Source organism: Bactrocera dorsalis, chromosome 5 (genome assembly GCF_023373825.1).
Source record: "Bactrocera dorsalis isolate Fly_Bdor chromosome 5, ASM2337382v1, whole genome shotgun sequence".
Taxonomy (NCBI): Eukaryota; Metazoa; Arthropoda; class Insecta; order Diptera; family Tephritidae; genus Bactrocera; species Bactrocera dorsalis.
In genome coordinates this window covers 53,251,508-53,268,170 of record NC_064307.1, presented here as the reverse complement: position 1 = coordinate 53,268,170, position 16,663 = coordinate 53,251,508, and the positions used below count along the sequence as shown (strand labels likewise).

The 16,663-nt window shown below is 31.4% G+C and overlaps 1 protein-coding gene across 2 annotated transcripts in view; it reads right to left on the bottom strand.

Moving 5' to 3' along the window:
* LOC105227717 (catalase) overlaps positions 1-11,651 on the bottom strand; it is a 39,158-nt gene extending 27,507 nt beyond the window's left edge. Inside the window, exon 1 of one of the 2 annotated variants that reach the window (XM_049458104.1) lies at positions 11,406-11,651. In XM_049458104.1, the coding sequence (XP_049314061.1) occupies positions 11,406-11,462 (57 nt within the window). In that variant the 5' untranslated portion in view covers positions 11,463-11,651. The remainder of the gene's footprint in view (positions 1-11,405) is intronic. The other variant, XM_049458105.1, reaches the window with a different exon arrangement.
* Between the last annotated feature and the right edge of the window lie 5,012 nt (positions 11,652-16,663).

Sequence of the window (16,663 nt, the reverse complement as noted above, 5' to 3'; positions counted from 1 at the left end):
TACTGTCAGGGGATTTTCGACAAACATTGCCTCTCATTCCTCGGTCAACTCCTGCTGATGAAATAAATGCATGTTTGAAGTCATCAGTTCTTTGGAGATATGTACAAAAATTGACACTGAACATTAATATGCGTATTCACCTACAAAATGATCCAGCTGCCCATGAGTTTTCAAAACAATTGTTACAAATTGGTGATTGCAAAATACAAATCGACAGAACCAACGGATTGGTCACTGTACCGAACAATTTTTGTACAATTACGAAATCGATAGATGAATTGATTGAATGTGTTTTTCCAAATATTCTTCAGAATTACAGAAACCATGATTGGTTGATAGAACGCGCCATTTTAGCACCGAAGAACATTCATATCAATGCCATTAATTTTCAAATTCAAGCAAAACTCCCAGGCGTAGTCACGATATATAAATCAATTGACAGTGCTATGAATCAAGATGAGGCAATGAATTATCGAACTGAATTTTTAAATTCATTAGAACCGGCTGGTATGCCACCGCATTGCTTGAATCTGAAAGTGGGTTCTTTGATTATATTATTGCGAAATATTAATCCACCAAAACTGTGTAATGGCACCAGATTGGCAGTGAAAATTTTATTGCCAAATTTGATTGAAGCTACGATCTTAACTGGTAAATCAAAAGGAGAAGTTTGTTTAATACCGCATATCACTATGATTCTAACTGATATGCCATTTGAATTCAAACGATTACAACATCCTGTGAGTTTATCATTTGCGATGTCCATCAACAAAGCTCAAGGGCAAACACTTAACGTTTGTGGTGTGAATTTGGAGGAATCATGTTTTTCACATGGCCAACTTTATGTTGCCTGTTCCAGGGTCGGTACCCCCAGCCGTTTGTTTATTCATGCTCAAAATGGAAAAACAAAAAATATTGTTTATCCAAATGTTTTGGATAGCTAGCAAATAATTAAATATATTTTTTTTTATAAATGAGTTTGATTTAATATTTCACTTTATACGTAGCGAAGCACGTACCGGGCCGCTATAAATATTATATGTATTTATTGTATTGCTTTCAAAAAATCATAAAGTTCTGCTTATTTGTAACACCACATTCATTGACTGTTAGGCGGTACAAAGTTCGCCGGGTCAGCTAGTATTATTATATTTTTGAATTTGGTGTTTAGAAAATGTGTGAAGTAACTATTATCACTTATCACCGAAGAACACTTATTAGAAGCTTCAACAAAAAACTTGATATTAACAAAACAAGGTAAATGCTATGATAACAGTTATCTTGAGCAAAAAAAAAGTTCTCAGAATCGGATGTTGAAGTGCAGATAAAAAAATTATTGGACCACATAGTGTCACAAATGTAATTAATGAACGGAATGAGTCCTTTAATTACCAATTATCAATTGGAATATGTGGCTTTGGTGACAATTTTGGTCAGAGCGAATATAAGCAGAAATTTGAAAATAATAATTTGGAAGACAATAATTTATTTGCTACGACATACGTAGTATGTCCCTGTATAACTGATAATAAAATCGCAAAATGATGAAGAGCACAAACAAATTTGGAAAAACTGCAGACCTTCGTCCACCCGCTATTCTATTCGAATTTCAAAAGGAATCAGTTTAATGACCATAAATGCATTAGATTTGCGCTAGATCCTGCTCAGGAATTAACTTCAAATTATTCCTGGTATTATCTTCCTTCATCATCGCTCCCGATGTTATTCAATATGCACCAGTTTCAATTGGAGAGCTCTCATAAGAATCTGCTGGGTCAAGCAATAAGAACGTTAAGATGTATCGACTCATCATATACGAAAGAACTAACGGACCGCTACAAATCAGGACTTTCTAAACCGATTGCTTTTGAGCTCAGATCCTTTATTCACCAGTCAAAGAAAATTATAATGCAAAAGTAAATCAATTTTATTAAAATGAGTTTTTGATTTAGTTGAATAATATTCAAAAAATTCCATTTTTCGCTTATCAACTTTTTTAATTTAATATAATTAATTAAAATTTGTTACCATTTGTTACCAAGGTCCGTCAGGATCGGGAAGGACCTCTCCAAGCCGTTCGATACCAAACGAGGTTTCAGACAAGGCGACTCCCTATCGTGCGACTTCTTCAATCTGCTGCTGGAGAAATTAATTCGAGCTGCAGAACTTAATCGAGCTGCAGAACTTAATCGAGCAGGAACAATATTTTATAAGAGTGTACAACTGCTGGCATATGCCGATGATTTTGATATCATCGGCCTCAACACCCGCGCTTTAGTTCTGCTTTCTCCAGACTAGACAAGGAAGCAAAGCAGATGGGTCTGGCAGTGAACGAGGGCAAGACGAAATATTAATCTCCTGTCATCAAACAAACAGTCGCCGCACTCGGCACTTGTCACTCACGTCACTGAGTGCCTGAGCCTGCACAATCTCCAAAATTCTACCCTATAGAATTTGTGGTTGCCGAAGCTAATCCAACTAATAATAATCAACTTTGAGAAACTCTTGAGCGTGCATGAAAATGTTTCAATACATCGTCGATGTGCCGTTGCAATAGCCAACAAAGAGCATGTTACTAATTTATATATACTTAAGTTAATTTTGTTATGAAAATCTTTAATTTTCAAATTAGTACCAGAAACATGTTTACTCATCTGAAATATAACTACGATTATTTTGACAGTCTTTATATGCAAAATTAATTCGAAATTAAAATTTAAATACAAGGTGCGTTCCAAAGTAAACAGAGCTTTAAACAAAAACAGAACAAATGTTTTTCGGCAAAATCAATTTATTTTATTCAAAATAGTCTCCTTCTGCTTGAATACAGCTTTTTGCACGGTCCAAAAGCTTGTCGAAGGAGTATTTTAGCTCGTTGGACGGTATGGCCGCCAGTATGCCGGTGCAAGCCTTTTGAATGGTCTCTACGTCTGCATAACGCTTTCCTTTCATAGGCAAATGCATTTTTCCGAAAAGGAAGAAGTCGCACGGTGCCATATCAGGTAGATACAGGGAGTGGTTAATAGTTCACAAGCGTCGATCAAATGCTGGATTCTGAGCAATTTTCGGTCACCAGTCAATTTGTGCGGAGCAAACCATGCACACACCTTTCGTTAGCCCAAATGTTCGGTCAAAATGCGATAAATCGATGTTTTGGAGATGTTCAATTCCATTTCCGAATTTCAATGCTGATTTTTGATGAATTCACGCAGTTTCGGTGGAATTTCCGATAGCAGATTGTAACGCACTAGTCGACATATACATATGTAGATGGCGACACCAGGGGGTGCTGGATTCAAAAATTCCTCTTTACTTTGGAATGGACCTCGTTATATTAAAATTAATTAATTTCAAAAGTTGCTAAATAAAAAGCAATGTAAAAATTTAGTAAATAACAAATCGACATTTTCTTTATTTTTTTCATTATGCATACTACTGTTATTTTAACCGCAACTGTACATACGTATGCACGAAATTAAACACTTATACATTATACAATGCTTAAATTTGTGATTGAAATCAAAAATAAAAATTTATTTTTTCCACCTCCATATCAATGCTTTTTTGCTTATTTTGGCAGATAACATGTTCAGATAATACATTGCAAGCGTTAAGATAAGAGGAAGTGGTGTTGCACACCCAACCTTCTATTTACATATTTATGAATATGTCCTCCGAGTAATAATTCTCTACCTACACATATGTATAAATGCATATGTAAGTACAAACATACGTTTGTTTGCTTGCATTTTAAATCCAATATTAAAATACACTATCTCGCTTTGACTTTGTGCTCTGCATTCATCTTTCATCAGTTCAAGGCTAGAAGCGTTGCCGTTAAAACAAAGTTCACTTAAAAGTACTGGAGAATGTTATCTATAAAGAAGTATACTATATATTTTTTAACTTGGTCTCTTGCAGAAATAACTTTATAAATCTTGAAGTTTGTGCAATTTTTTTGTAAATTATTAAGGTAAACTTTTATTTTCATTGCAAAAATGTAACGAAACATTGGTACTTCGATTTTATTACAATCTTATAACAAATATTCTCATTTTCTAGCTTCTTGTTTAAGCCACTATATATGTACTTACAATAAATGCCCGTATTTGGAAATAACTCAAAGATATTCTGAAAATTACTTATAAGTATGTATCATGTACATATGTATATGTTTTTTTTCATATTTTAGATCGTATCTAATACTCAATTAATGCCTCCATTTCCACCACAGTATACATACATATGTATGTATATTAGGGTGATTCAAAAATTTTTTTTTATTTTTTTTTCAATTGGTACTCGCAAAAATAGGTTCCTAGACACCTCTAAGAAAGCCTCTCCAAATATGAGATTTTAATTGTAACGGGAAGGTCCTCCGCCTAACGGTTTTCTATTTTTTCTTATTATCAGATAGAAAAATTTATATCTCGCTTCCAACTACTTGAAAAAATATCTTGTTAATTAGGTTTTGTAGGAAATTGAATGCTCTAAAATATGGTCTCTTATGATTTTTTTGTAAACCCAACCGTTTAAAAGATATTAACAGTTAAAATTTGATGATTTTTGGGAAAATTTTTTATTTCTTAATAATTTTATAACTCAATGAAAAAAAGTTATTACGAATAGGTTTATGGAGAGGCTAACTTAGAGGTGCTTAGGAACCTATTTTTCAAAGTACCAAACGAAAAAAAAAAAATTATTTTTTTGATCCACCCTAATATGCACTGATTTTTGACGATGAATATCTCGTAAACGCTTAACTTTATCGAAAAATTACTGTAGACCATTTTTATAGAGCAGTAAATTTCCTACAAAACTATGAGTTTCATCATTCATAATAATTTTTTTTCATTGAGTTATAAAATTAATAAGAAATAAAGAATTTTTCCAAAAATAGTCAAATTTCAACCGTTAATATCTTTTAAACGGTTGGGTTTACGAAAAAATCATAAGAGACCATATTTTAGAGCATTAAATTTCCTACAAAACCTAATTAACAAGATATTTTTTCAAGTAGTTGGAAGCGAGATATAAATTTTTCTATCTGATAATAAGAAAAAATAGAAAACCGTTAGGCGGAGGACCTTCCCGTTACAATTAAAATCTCATATTTGGAGAGGCTTTCTTAGAGGTGTCTAGGAACCTATTTTTGCGAGTACCAATTGAAAAAAAAAAAAAAAAATTTTTTTGAATCACCCTAATGTATATGCATTTTATAGTGTACTGTAGTAATTTAAAATTAATAAACGTCAACAGTGCTGGTGCGATAGAGAATTTGAACTTATAAAATTTTGTATTATTTCATTTTATTTCACCACACATTTTAATCACATTTTAATGCTGTCTTTATCAACTTCGGTGCAACTCAGTCCAGTGTACACATTGTTTTATTATTTTTACTTCGTTCAAAATTTATAATTAACTGTAATATGTACTAATTAATATATACATATGCATGTATGTACGTATGTACAGAAAATGATGCAAATTGTTTAAAGTTGTAAATGTAATTGTACAACAGCCGAAGGTTACACCGTTGATAAACAGGTTGTATTCTGAAATTTAAACTTTTAAATATAGCTTCGTAATTAGGTAATTTACCATTCTCGCCAAATTCAAGCAAATGCGTCAAAATGCAAATAATTAGCTCTAGTAATACCAATTTCGTTGCGACTTAGCACGCACAGGCATGTACTTATATATATACTTACATACATGTGTATGTAATTTTATAAAGACGTGATTCCATTCGAAATTTCAATACGTGCATTGACAATGCCAAAACTGCAAAATTTTAACAGTGTGTGGTATGTTATGTAATTAAGTTCATGTGTTTCTCAAAGCAAGTCCTATAGCATCTATTACAAGCCATATCGGAAGAAAACTATTTTAACATACATACCCTGTATACAGTTCAACAGTTCTCGGACGCGAACAAATTCGTGAATATACACATTAAGCTACTTGAAAGGAGTTATAGTATAGTTGTAGCAGCAACAACAGCAGTATACACTAGCATTTCTACTTACATATATACACCACTGGCAGTCAATGTGATTATACGAAAATAACTTCATACCAGTTTTTACAATCGTGGAATGAAGTGCATTGACTTTTATATAAACTGTGCCATGCTTCAATGAAATATAGAGTACTCGAAGGTGCGTTTTGTGGCTTTGATTTGCGCATTCAATACAACTATGACTAGTAAAATATACCACATAAGGTTTTACATAATCGTATATATAATTTAATACATTTGATTATTTTTTAAAAAGGTTTCACCATATGACCATGTATTTTAAACAAAGACATACGAGTATATATGTAGATGTATGTATATATTCAACAGGTTTCTGTTTATATTATTGAGTGCACTTGCATAAGAACACAAGGATATATGAGGAAATCTGACATTATTGCTTATTTCACTTTGAACTAAGTGTAATATCTTGTACTAAATTAAAACAGATTTATGCGTAATTTGAACATGCAATTTTTGCATATAAAAACCAGGAAACCCAATTAGTTTTATCTGGATATTATTTTTATTAATACGTGTACATAAATTTAACAGGCCCCTTAAACAATAAATGCAAAACTTCTGGACACATAGCTAAAAACTTGAATACATCAAAATAAAACTACATTTCTGAAAGACTGACATATGTATGTATGTACAAATAAAAAAAATTTTATTCGAAAGTCACATTTTGCTTTCACAAAAACCTCAAATTATTCGGACATTGATCTTCATTGATCAATAGCAGCACGCACAGTTTCTTTTGCTATTGACGACGCTGCTCGAATGCTGGAGCAGAATTTTGGTGGAAGATCCAATGTTCTTTATTGAAAATTCTTTTGCCTTACTGTTTTACCACTCCTTCTAAAACACCAGTTTTAACTCCTATTACAGAACCTGGATGGAAACCATGGAATAACATTTTTTATTTGCTTCTCAGGAAGTTTTTGCCTGGATTTTGTCATTTCCCTTATTAAATCTTTTTCAACAGTGAACATTTCTTCATCTGTAAAAATGATACTTTCATGCGCCTGTGATAAATTGGCCCTTTCAAAAAATTCCCTTAACAAAAGTTTGCGTTTTTTAAAAGGATTTCTGCGAATGCAGCCTTCTTCCGTAAACATTTTGGAAGAACTGATTATTAAACAAGGGTTGCGTTTTATATTTCGGGATTCTCCATTAAGATCTGTACACTTTTGCATGCGTTTGGACTAATTATCGAAGCACTTTTGCTTAATTCTGAACGTATCATCCACCTCTTCAAGCGTCGAAAAACGTCGATGTCTTAGTTTATTTTTTTTTTTGAATTTTATGCGGCCAAGGACCGTACGATTCTTTAAAATTGTTGAAATATGGCATTAGGGGTATTCAGACCAGTTTTGTTAATTCGTTAGTCGTTACTCGGTAGTTTTTTACGTTGGTTTTGTTTTTGTAAAATTAACAAATTATCGTTTTACCGAGAAACGAAGTACCAGACTGGCAAGCATGATAGTTTTTTCGTTACTTGGTAACATCACTCAGCTGGTTTGTTTGCGTTATTGCCTCAAAAGTTAACTTAATTCAATGCAAAAAAAATACATTTTCTGACAAATTAGTTTCTGACAAATTTTTCAAAAGTAAGTATTTAATATAATTGAATCAGCTGTTTTGAAACAAAATTTACACACACTACTGATGTACAGCAAAAAGTATGTTCACAGTTAAGTGTTTTAACCCTTTCGCGGACACGTCGGCAAAATCAGACACAACGAATGGCTTAAATTGGACACGTCGGTATATGCCGACATAGAAAAAAAATCGTATATAAACACGTCGGACATAGGCGACGTCTACTGCATTGGTTTTATATGTAGTAGCTTATTGTGTGCCACTGCAGAAGCAATCAGATTTAAGTTAGTGTCCCAATTCGATTTGTTTTGTTTTTTTTTTTTGTTAATTAAATATTCACTAAACCACAAACCCAAAACTGAAATCGGAATTCAATTATCGGTTTTATAAGCCAGATAAATGCATCTGTCATTCTGATAACAATTACTAAATTTCGTGTGTCCGCGAAAGGGTTAACGAAGTATCAACTAACGAACTACCAGATTAACAAGTTCGATTTAAATACAGTATACTCTCGAAAAGTAAATCGATTGGTATTTTGGGTAATTTACTTTTTCGAATAATTTACTTTTCCAAATACATATATACATAAATTATCTGTTTTTATAATATTAAATGCATTTTTAAACTTAAAAAATTCATTCATTTATTTTCTTCAATAAAACATATGGATTTACATGAAAAACATATGTATTTATTATGAAGAGAAAAAATTTTGAATATTCTTTTGTTTTTTTTTTTCTTTTGCAATATATTTTCTGACCATTTACATATGTACATATCTCAAAGTTTATTTACTAAACAGACGCGATAAACAAGAGAGTAAGTGTTTTTGCAACATCGTAAAAAACGCTGCTTGCTTCGTTTCGAATTTTTTATCACACTCTCTGAAAAGTAAATTAAAAAATTTACTTTTTCGAGGTGCATGTGTAATCTTAAAGGTGATTTACTTTTCCGCGATTATTTACTTTCTGAGAATTTACTTTTCGAGAGTATACTGTACCCCTATTGTTTAAGAATGGAGCAATAACAAAAACGCACACAAAGTTGAAAAGTTCTATACCCCGACGACTGCAACTGGTCAAAATTCATGAAGCCAATATATTTCTTATTAAAATAGCCATTAAAATCTGAATAGGTATTTTTTACAATATATATGGTAAAAAGTGTGCTTTTGCACATATAGCATTTTTATACAAGAAAAATCAACTAAATCTGTTTTTAGTTTAATATGCCTGCTCTTTATGAAATATATTCATGTTCTTTTATATATCGATATAAACGTGTTACTTAAAGAAACGTATCATAAATAAAAATATGTTGAAAACTGACATCAAAAAACATTTCACATATACATAGCTATTTTACTAGGGTACATGTCAAACGAAAGCTCACCACCCAGGACTGCATCCATTTGCATGCAAAATTTTGAAATTATTTAAAGCGAGTTTAACACTTGCACAAAAAAATAATAATAATATTGGGTAGTCGAAAAAGTATTTTCGTATTTTGTTAATAGATGTTACAGTCGTATGTCTCCAGTGATACCAATCACATTGTGTCATTGTGTTGTTGAAAAGGTGAGATTTTAAACCTCATTTAACCGAAAAAAAATTGAAAAGAAGAAATTCGATATATATTATAACATTTCTGAAGTTTACGGAGACGATTCTGAATCAATACGTGTAGCACAACAATGGTTCGCTCGCTATCGTTCTGGAAATTTCGACTTACACTGATGGAACAATGTCTCTAGCGGAAAAATCGCAAAATGTGGTGGACCAAAATGGTACATATTTGTTAATTTATTTATTATAAATAAAAAAAAAATAATTAAAATTTTATTAGTAATACGAAAAGACTTTTTCGACAACCCAATAACTGATATAACATCAAATAACAAATAATATCTAACTAGTATTGAACAAATAAGCAAAGTAATTCAAATAATCATTTTAATAAAGTAATAACTTGCATTACATAAATTTTATTAAATGGTTGGTCATAAAGCTTTAAAATTTATATGCATGTAGCTTAAATGTCAACACAACACCCCAAATACCACAAAAGTAGGAATAAAAAAGTTTTACACAACGCCCTAAAATTTAGCATACATATAGTATGTCAACAAAACCCAAGGTTTATTACTGTATCTACTGTGCTAATAGTGCAATTCAGCGCTTCTGATAAAAAAAATTTTAAGACGTTATGCCTACCAAACTTAACTACCAAAACTAAAGTGGTAACACTGATTGAAATTTATGAAATCTAGACATATGTACATATATTATGAGGATTTACTATGTATAGTAATTATATAGAAATCTTCCCGGCGAAAATATGGCGTTAACAAATATCAAACACATCTACAACAAAAAGCCACATGAGCTATTATAGGTAAACGTTAATTGTGGGCGAAAGAAAAAAATAAATAAAAAATGATTATACGGTCAATACAAATTAATTATATTGTGATTAGTAACGCAAAATGTTTCAGAATTTGTTTCTCTTGATAAATCTTGGGATAATTTTTGAAGTACGACCTTTGGTCCAACCAGGGTATATTTATGAAGCGCGGCCGTCTATGCAGAAAGGAATTCTACGTGAAAAAAATAATAATGTGCTATTTACTTCCTGCCTTTGGGGCATTATTTGTTTTCTTTATTTATTTTGGTGACTTTGTAAAATATATAAACTGTTTATATGCTAGAAAGCAATACTTTTGTTATTGTGGAAACAAAAAGAATTTATTATACATTGAATAAATGTTATTTTTGCACTGTTTAATATAAAATAAATGGGTATAAACGAATAAATGAAGTGCTAGTGAATATAAAAGGAGAAACACACAATTTAAATTTTTGAACATTAAATGTAAATAATTCAAAAACCAAAAGTCAGCAGCACCTACATATGTACATATATAGTATATACGTATATGTAAAAACCGCTGTAAGTTAAAAACGGAGGTTAAGAATACACTTTTTATTATTTCATTGATTGTTCTTATGAAATCAAAATTATATATATTAATGAATAACTAAGTATGGAATGGTAGTGTAGTGTTTGTATGCATAAATTGCAAGTCATAATTAGACTGTTAATGGAAAATAGCTCCAAGCAATTAACACGAGAGAAATCAGCTTATACATCTAAAAGGAATTTGTGAGAAGCTCTACCAAAGTACAAAATAAACTATTAAGGTGCGAAAATTGATTCTTTTGCAATAGTTATTACGCTTTTCAAATAAGAATACATGTACATATATATGTATCTACATATGTATATATATGTATGTAGATAGGTAAAATGGCTGTCTTACGACGCACCTAGGGCTTTAGAGCCACATTGTGATAATACATATCGCATTTTTTAAAAAAGAAAAATTTTACAAGGGGCCAATTTCGTAAATACATGTACATTAAATAGCTTAAATTAAAGCTTGGGAAATAAAAATTAGCAATGGTGTATTGGAACTTAGATGTTATAAAAACTAGTGTTATGCATATTTAAATATAATTATGTAAAATTCAAAAAATTATCTAAAATCTACACTTAAAATATAACGGAAATTCTACACATATTTAATTTAGTTTTAACATTCATAGTTAAAGGGTTAAAACGACAAAAAAAAGTTTAGATAAGTATAACTACAAATTCTTCCATAAAATCTACGAATACACTGAAACCCCAACTAAACTTTAATTGATTTTTAAAATTAGGTGATTTTAACTTCATAAAACCCTTATCTCGATATTAGCACAACACTTACCGACAAATTGTTCTTATAGTCGATTAGTTGGTTTGTGGCTGCGTCACGACTAGACATATTTTCTAAGATTAGCTTCAAACAGTTTAAAGAATCACAAACGCTAAACCGGCAAAAGTACGTAATTTAATTTCAGAATTAAAATATATTTTAAAACCGCCTTTACACGGAAAAATGATATGCAGGTGAAAACTGGAAGCTCTTTTATACGTTCTGACATTCAATGACAATTACTTATCAGGGTTACATTGACTCAAAACGGAGTAGACGATACTGTGTTGCCGTATATATATAATTTATTTTAATTTCTGAGAAGTGGTTCACGGTTTCAATAAAATTTATTTATTATATAACTAAAGCTTATAGCCCTGACAGACGAGAAAAATTAATGCGCTTTAAGCAACCCTAATGTACGTTGAAATTTTATGGTGGCAGACGGTAGGCTTGTGCATTTAGACAGCTGATAGTAAAATTTGTTTATTTATTAGAAAAAAAGTGAAATAAGAATGAAAAAGAAAAATTATTAATAGAAATTTTGGTAATTTTGGAAAACCATTACAAATTTAACGAAAAAATTCGATTATTATTAAGGTTGGTACGCAGCTCTCAAGTAATTGCTCAAGAAAAAAAAATACATTATTTCTCAAGTAATTTTGACAGCTGGTTACGCATTGTGAATGATCACATTAGAAGACCAAAAGAGAATAAACAAAGAAAATAAACTTTGTGTTTAATAGTATGTATGTATGCATGTATGTATATATGTGTATCATACACAGTGTATGGTAACATAAATATTTTCATTGAGATTTAAGAAATGTTGTTGATGATTGGTAGGTTTTATACAACATTTCAAAATGGAATATATTTCATAATAATGATCTCAACTAATTTAGAATGAATTTGACGATTACTTCGAATTCCCTTCAAGAAACAATTGTTAATTTGATGTTTCTTCGCAAACCAGGTTTGCCATATTCACATTTTATTGAAAAAAAGTATTAAAAATTAGTACTAACTAGATCTCTTGAGAGCTGCGTACTAGCACAAGTAAATTTATCGCAGGAAAGTTTCTTGACCGTTTCTTAAGCGTTTTTTTATATGAAGTTTTTACGTTTCTTAAGAGCTGCTACTAAGCTTTATCTACGTTAAAAGAGTGAAATTAATAGCAATAATTGATTGTAATGCGGAAAAAGTGTGCAAAAAAGTTAAGAATATTGGAAAAATGGATAGCAAAAGTGCGACATCTGTCAATAAATGGCAAAAATCGGCCATTTTTGAGCAGTGTTGCCTACTCAAATTTAGTAAATTCAACCAAATGCACGGAGTTCTTGTGCATTACAAACTTGCATTAACATGGGTCAAATGCGCAAATAAATGTAAATTAAGCCCGCTAATGCATATTAGCGCTGTCGTCTGTCAGGGCTATAAGAGATGTGCTCCATAGCTTACGCATTTATAAGCAACAAAAAATACCACATTTAGACAAACCATGAAATATGTACATCTTTCGTAATAAGGTTGGTACGCAGCTCTCAAGTAATTGCTCAAGAACAAATATACATTATTTCTCAAGTAATTTTGACAGCTGGTTACGCATTGTGAATGATCCACACTAGAAGAGCAAGAGAGAATAAACAAAGTAAACAAACTTTGTGCGTATGTATGTATGTATGTATGTGTATGGTAACACAAATATTTTCATTGAGATTTAAGGAATGTTGTTGATGATTGGTTGGTTTTATACAACATTTCAAAATGGAACATACTTTATAATAATGATTTCAACTAATTTAGGATGAATTTGACGATTACTTCGAATTTCCTGCAAGAAACAATTGTTGATTTGATGTTTCTTCGCAAAACCAGGTTTGCCATATTCACATTTTATTGAAAAAAAGTATTAAAAATTAGTACTAGCTTTCTTAAGAGCTGCGTACTAGCACAAGTAACTTTATCGCAGGAACGTTTCTGGACCGTTTCTTAAGCGTTTTTTTATATGAAGTTTTTACGTTTCTTGAGAGCTGCGTACTAAGCTATACGATGAAAATTTCAAAAAATTGCGAATAAACATACATATGTATTTTTCTAATTTTTTTAATGGCTAAATATTTGTCTTCATTTCAATATAAAATATCAATCAGAGATATAGAGATGCAAATCTCGTCTCTCAATGAAAATGAGAGAGCAATAGCTAAACGTCAAAATCTCCTGAACTTTGTCAGTTGACAACGTTTAGTAATAGAAAACGAGGAACGACCACTTTCCCTGCAAGACGGAGATAATAGATTGCACAAACACATTGAAACTTTTCCAGCTGTTCACCAACACTGTTACAATTGCAACTGTTTTTCAATTGCAAGTGAGAAAGTCTGTTATTACACGAAGCAACTTTTGTTGCTAATTCTCGGGCGATTCTCTTTTGCTGTCGCAACTTGTGTTGCGCAACTCTGTTCGATTTTTTTTCGCATTCTCTTTCACTTTACTTTAACCCATTGTCGTTTTTTTTTCCTTATAGGTATTTGGGTGACTCTATCACATATATTAATTCAAAATTAGAACAAAGATTTTATGACAGACTTTCACATATATCACCCTTTTCACTATCGTCTGAATCAATTTGTATGGCTTTCTCCATACATTTCACAATATCTTTAATTGATTCGATTTTTTCGTCATACTCCATTTTCTAAAATATTTATATTATATTATGTATATCTGTATACATATTTGCAAATTACTTACCAAAAGATGAAATTAAATTTTTTAAATATATTCAAAATATTAATTTCAAAAAAATATACGCAAATGCAACTATGTACCACGAAAAAAAGAACACGAATGGCGAAAAACGTCGCAGCGATGTACTGAACACATAACGACGACAGACGACAAACGACAAACGAGAGTACGAAAGTGAAATGAAAACAAAACAACGCAAGTACACAAAACAACGCAGCTGTCCATTTTGCATGTACACAATTTCGTTGTGGCCATACTAATACCTTGCACTTCAATGAAATTTTAATATTTTGTTCAAAGTTAAATTTTTTATGCAAAAAATAAGTAAATAGGTATATATTTTTGTTTTAAATTATCAATTGAATCATCGCCTCGAATAACGTTGTAAGTGCCATTCATAGCCGATGGCACTTACAACGTTATTCGAGGCGATGCTTCAAATGTTATTACAAATGATAAAATAGAGCTATTTTATGCTTTTATTTGTAAAATAACGTCAAGTTTGTAAGAGCTGTGAATAATTTTACATATTAGTGGCATCACCACTCTTCCTCATCTTTCTTCTTCATTCTACTGTCGTTGGCAAATAGGAATTAGCGAGAATGACAACTGTCGGCCTACAGTCGTGTTTTCGTGTCGTCGTCAAAATAAGTGTCCATAAGAACGTGTGTAATATTTGACAGATGTCGTTTGTCATCTGTCGTCGTTATGTGTTCAGAGCACGAACTTACGAATAAGAACACAAAGCGAGTTGCTGAACACTGGAAACTCGGCGCGATTCTCCTCTCCTCGTCGCCCCATTACCTATAAACCAAGAGTTGCCGCAACAAAAGTTGCTTCATGTAATAATAGACAAAGCGTTGAAGTGCTGAACACATAGAGCGCGACAGACTGCAAGCGACATCCGACAAATAATAAAATACACACGATCTTAAGGACACAGTTCTTTTGACAGCTGGCCGACTACACGACTGCAAACCGACAGTTGTCGCTCTCGCTATCTTCAATATATTCCTATATTTGCCAACGACAGTAGGACGACAGAAGAGTTGACAATAGAATTGAAGGTAGAGAGATGAGGGAGAGTGGTGATGCCACTAATATGTAAAATGTAAAATTATTTACAGCTCTAACAAACTTTCCGTTATTTTACAAATAAAAGCATAAAATAGCTCTATTATATCATTTGCAATAACAATTGATAATTTAAAACAAAGTTCTTTTTTCCCTTTCTTACTTGCGCTTTCTCCCATTTAATTGAAAATTGCAGAAAATGTTACAGAGATGGGGCTCTACAAGACGGGAGTAATAGCCGACAGACGAACAAAATTAATGCGCCTTAAGCAACGCTAATGCGCTTTGAAATATTATGGTGACAGACGGCAGTCTTGTGCACCTAGACAGCTGATAGTAAAAATTGTTTATTTATTAAAAAAAGTGAAATAAAAATGAATAAGATAAATTATTAATAGAAATTTTTGGAAAATCAATATAAATTTTACGAAAAAAGTCGTTTATTATTAACTACGTTAAAAGATAATACAATGATATTAAAAGCAATAATTTATTGTAATGCGGAAAAGTATGCGAAAAAGTTAAAAATATTGGGCAAAATGGATAGCAAACTGTGCGTTGTTTATTTTCTGTCATCTAAAAATATGAAAATTTGTTTTTGTTAATATGTATGCTTGCACATAATTTAATTAACAATATAAAACTGCTTTCCTCTGATGCTCTAAACGCAAGGGAAGCAGCAGATTTCTAGCGACATCTATCAAAAAATAGCAAAAGTTGGCCATTTTTGAGCAGTGTTGCCTACTCAAATTTAGTAAAATCAACCAAATGCACGGAATTCTTGTGCATTATAGCCCTGACAGACGAGCAAAATTAATGCGCCTTAAGCAACGCTAATGCGAATTGAAATTTTATGGTGACAGACGGCAGGCTTGTGCATTTAGAGAGCTGATAGTGAAATTTGTTTCTTTAGGGAAAAAAAAGTGAAACAAAAATGAATAAGATAAATTATTAAAAGAAATTTTGGTAATTTTGGAAAATCAATATAAATTTAACGAAAAAAATAATTTATTATTATCTACGTTAAAAGAAAATAGAGTGAAATTAATAGCAATAATTGATTGTAATGCGGAAAAAGTGTGCAAAAAAGTTAAGAATATTGGAAAAATGGATAGCAAAAGTGTCAATAAATAGCAAAAATCGGCAATTTTTGAGCCGTGTTGCCTACTCAAATTTAGTAAAATCAACCAAATGCAGGGGATTCTTGTGCATTACAAACTTGCATTAACATGGGTCAAATGCGCAAATAAATGTAAATTAAGCCCGCTAATGCATATTAGCGCTGTCGTCTGTCAGGGCTATTAGACAGCTGATAGTGAAATTTAGTTTCTTTATTAAAAAAAAAGTGAAATAAAAATGAATAAGATAAATTATTAAAAGAAATTTTGGTAATTTTGGAAAATCAATATAAATTTAACGAAAAAATTCGTTTATTATTATCTACG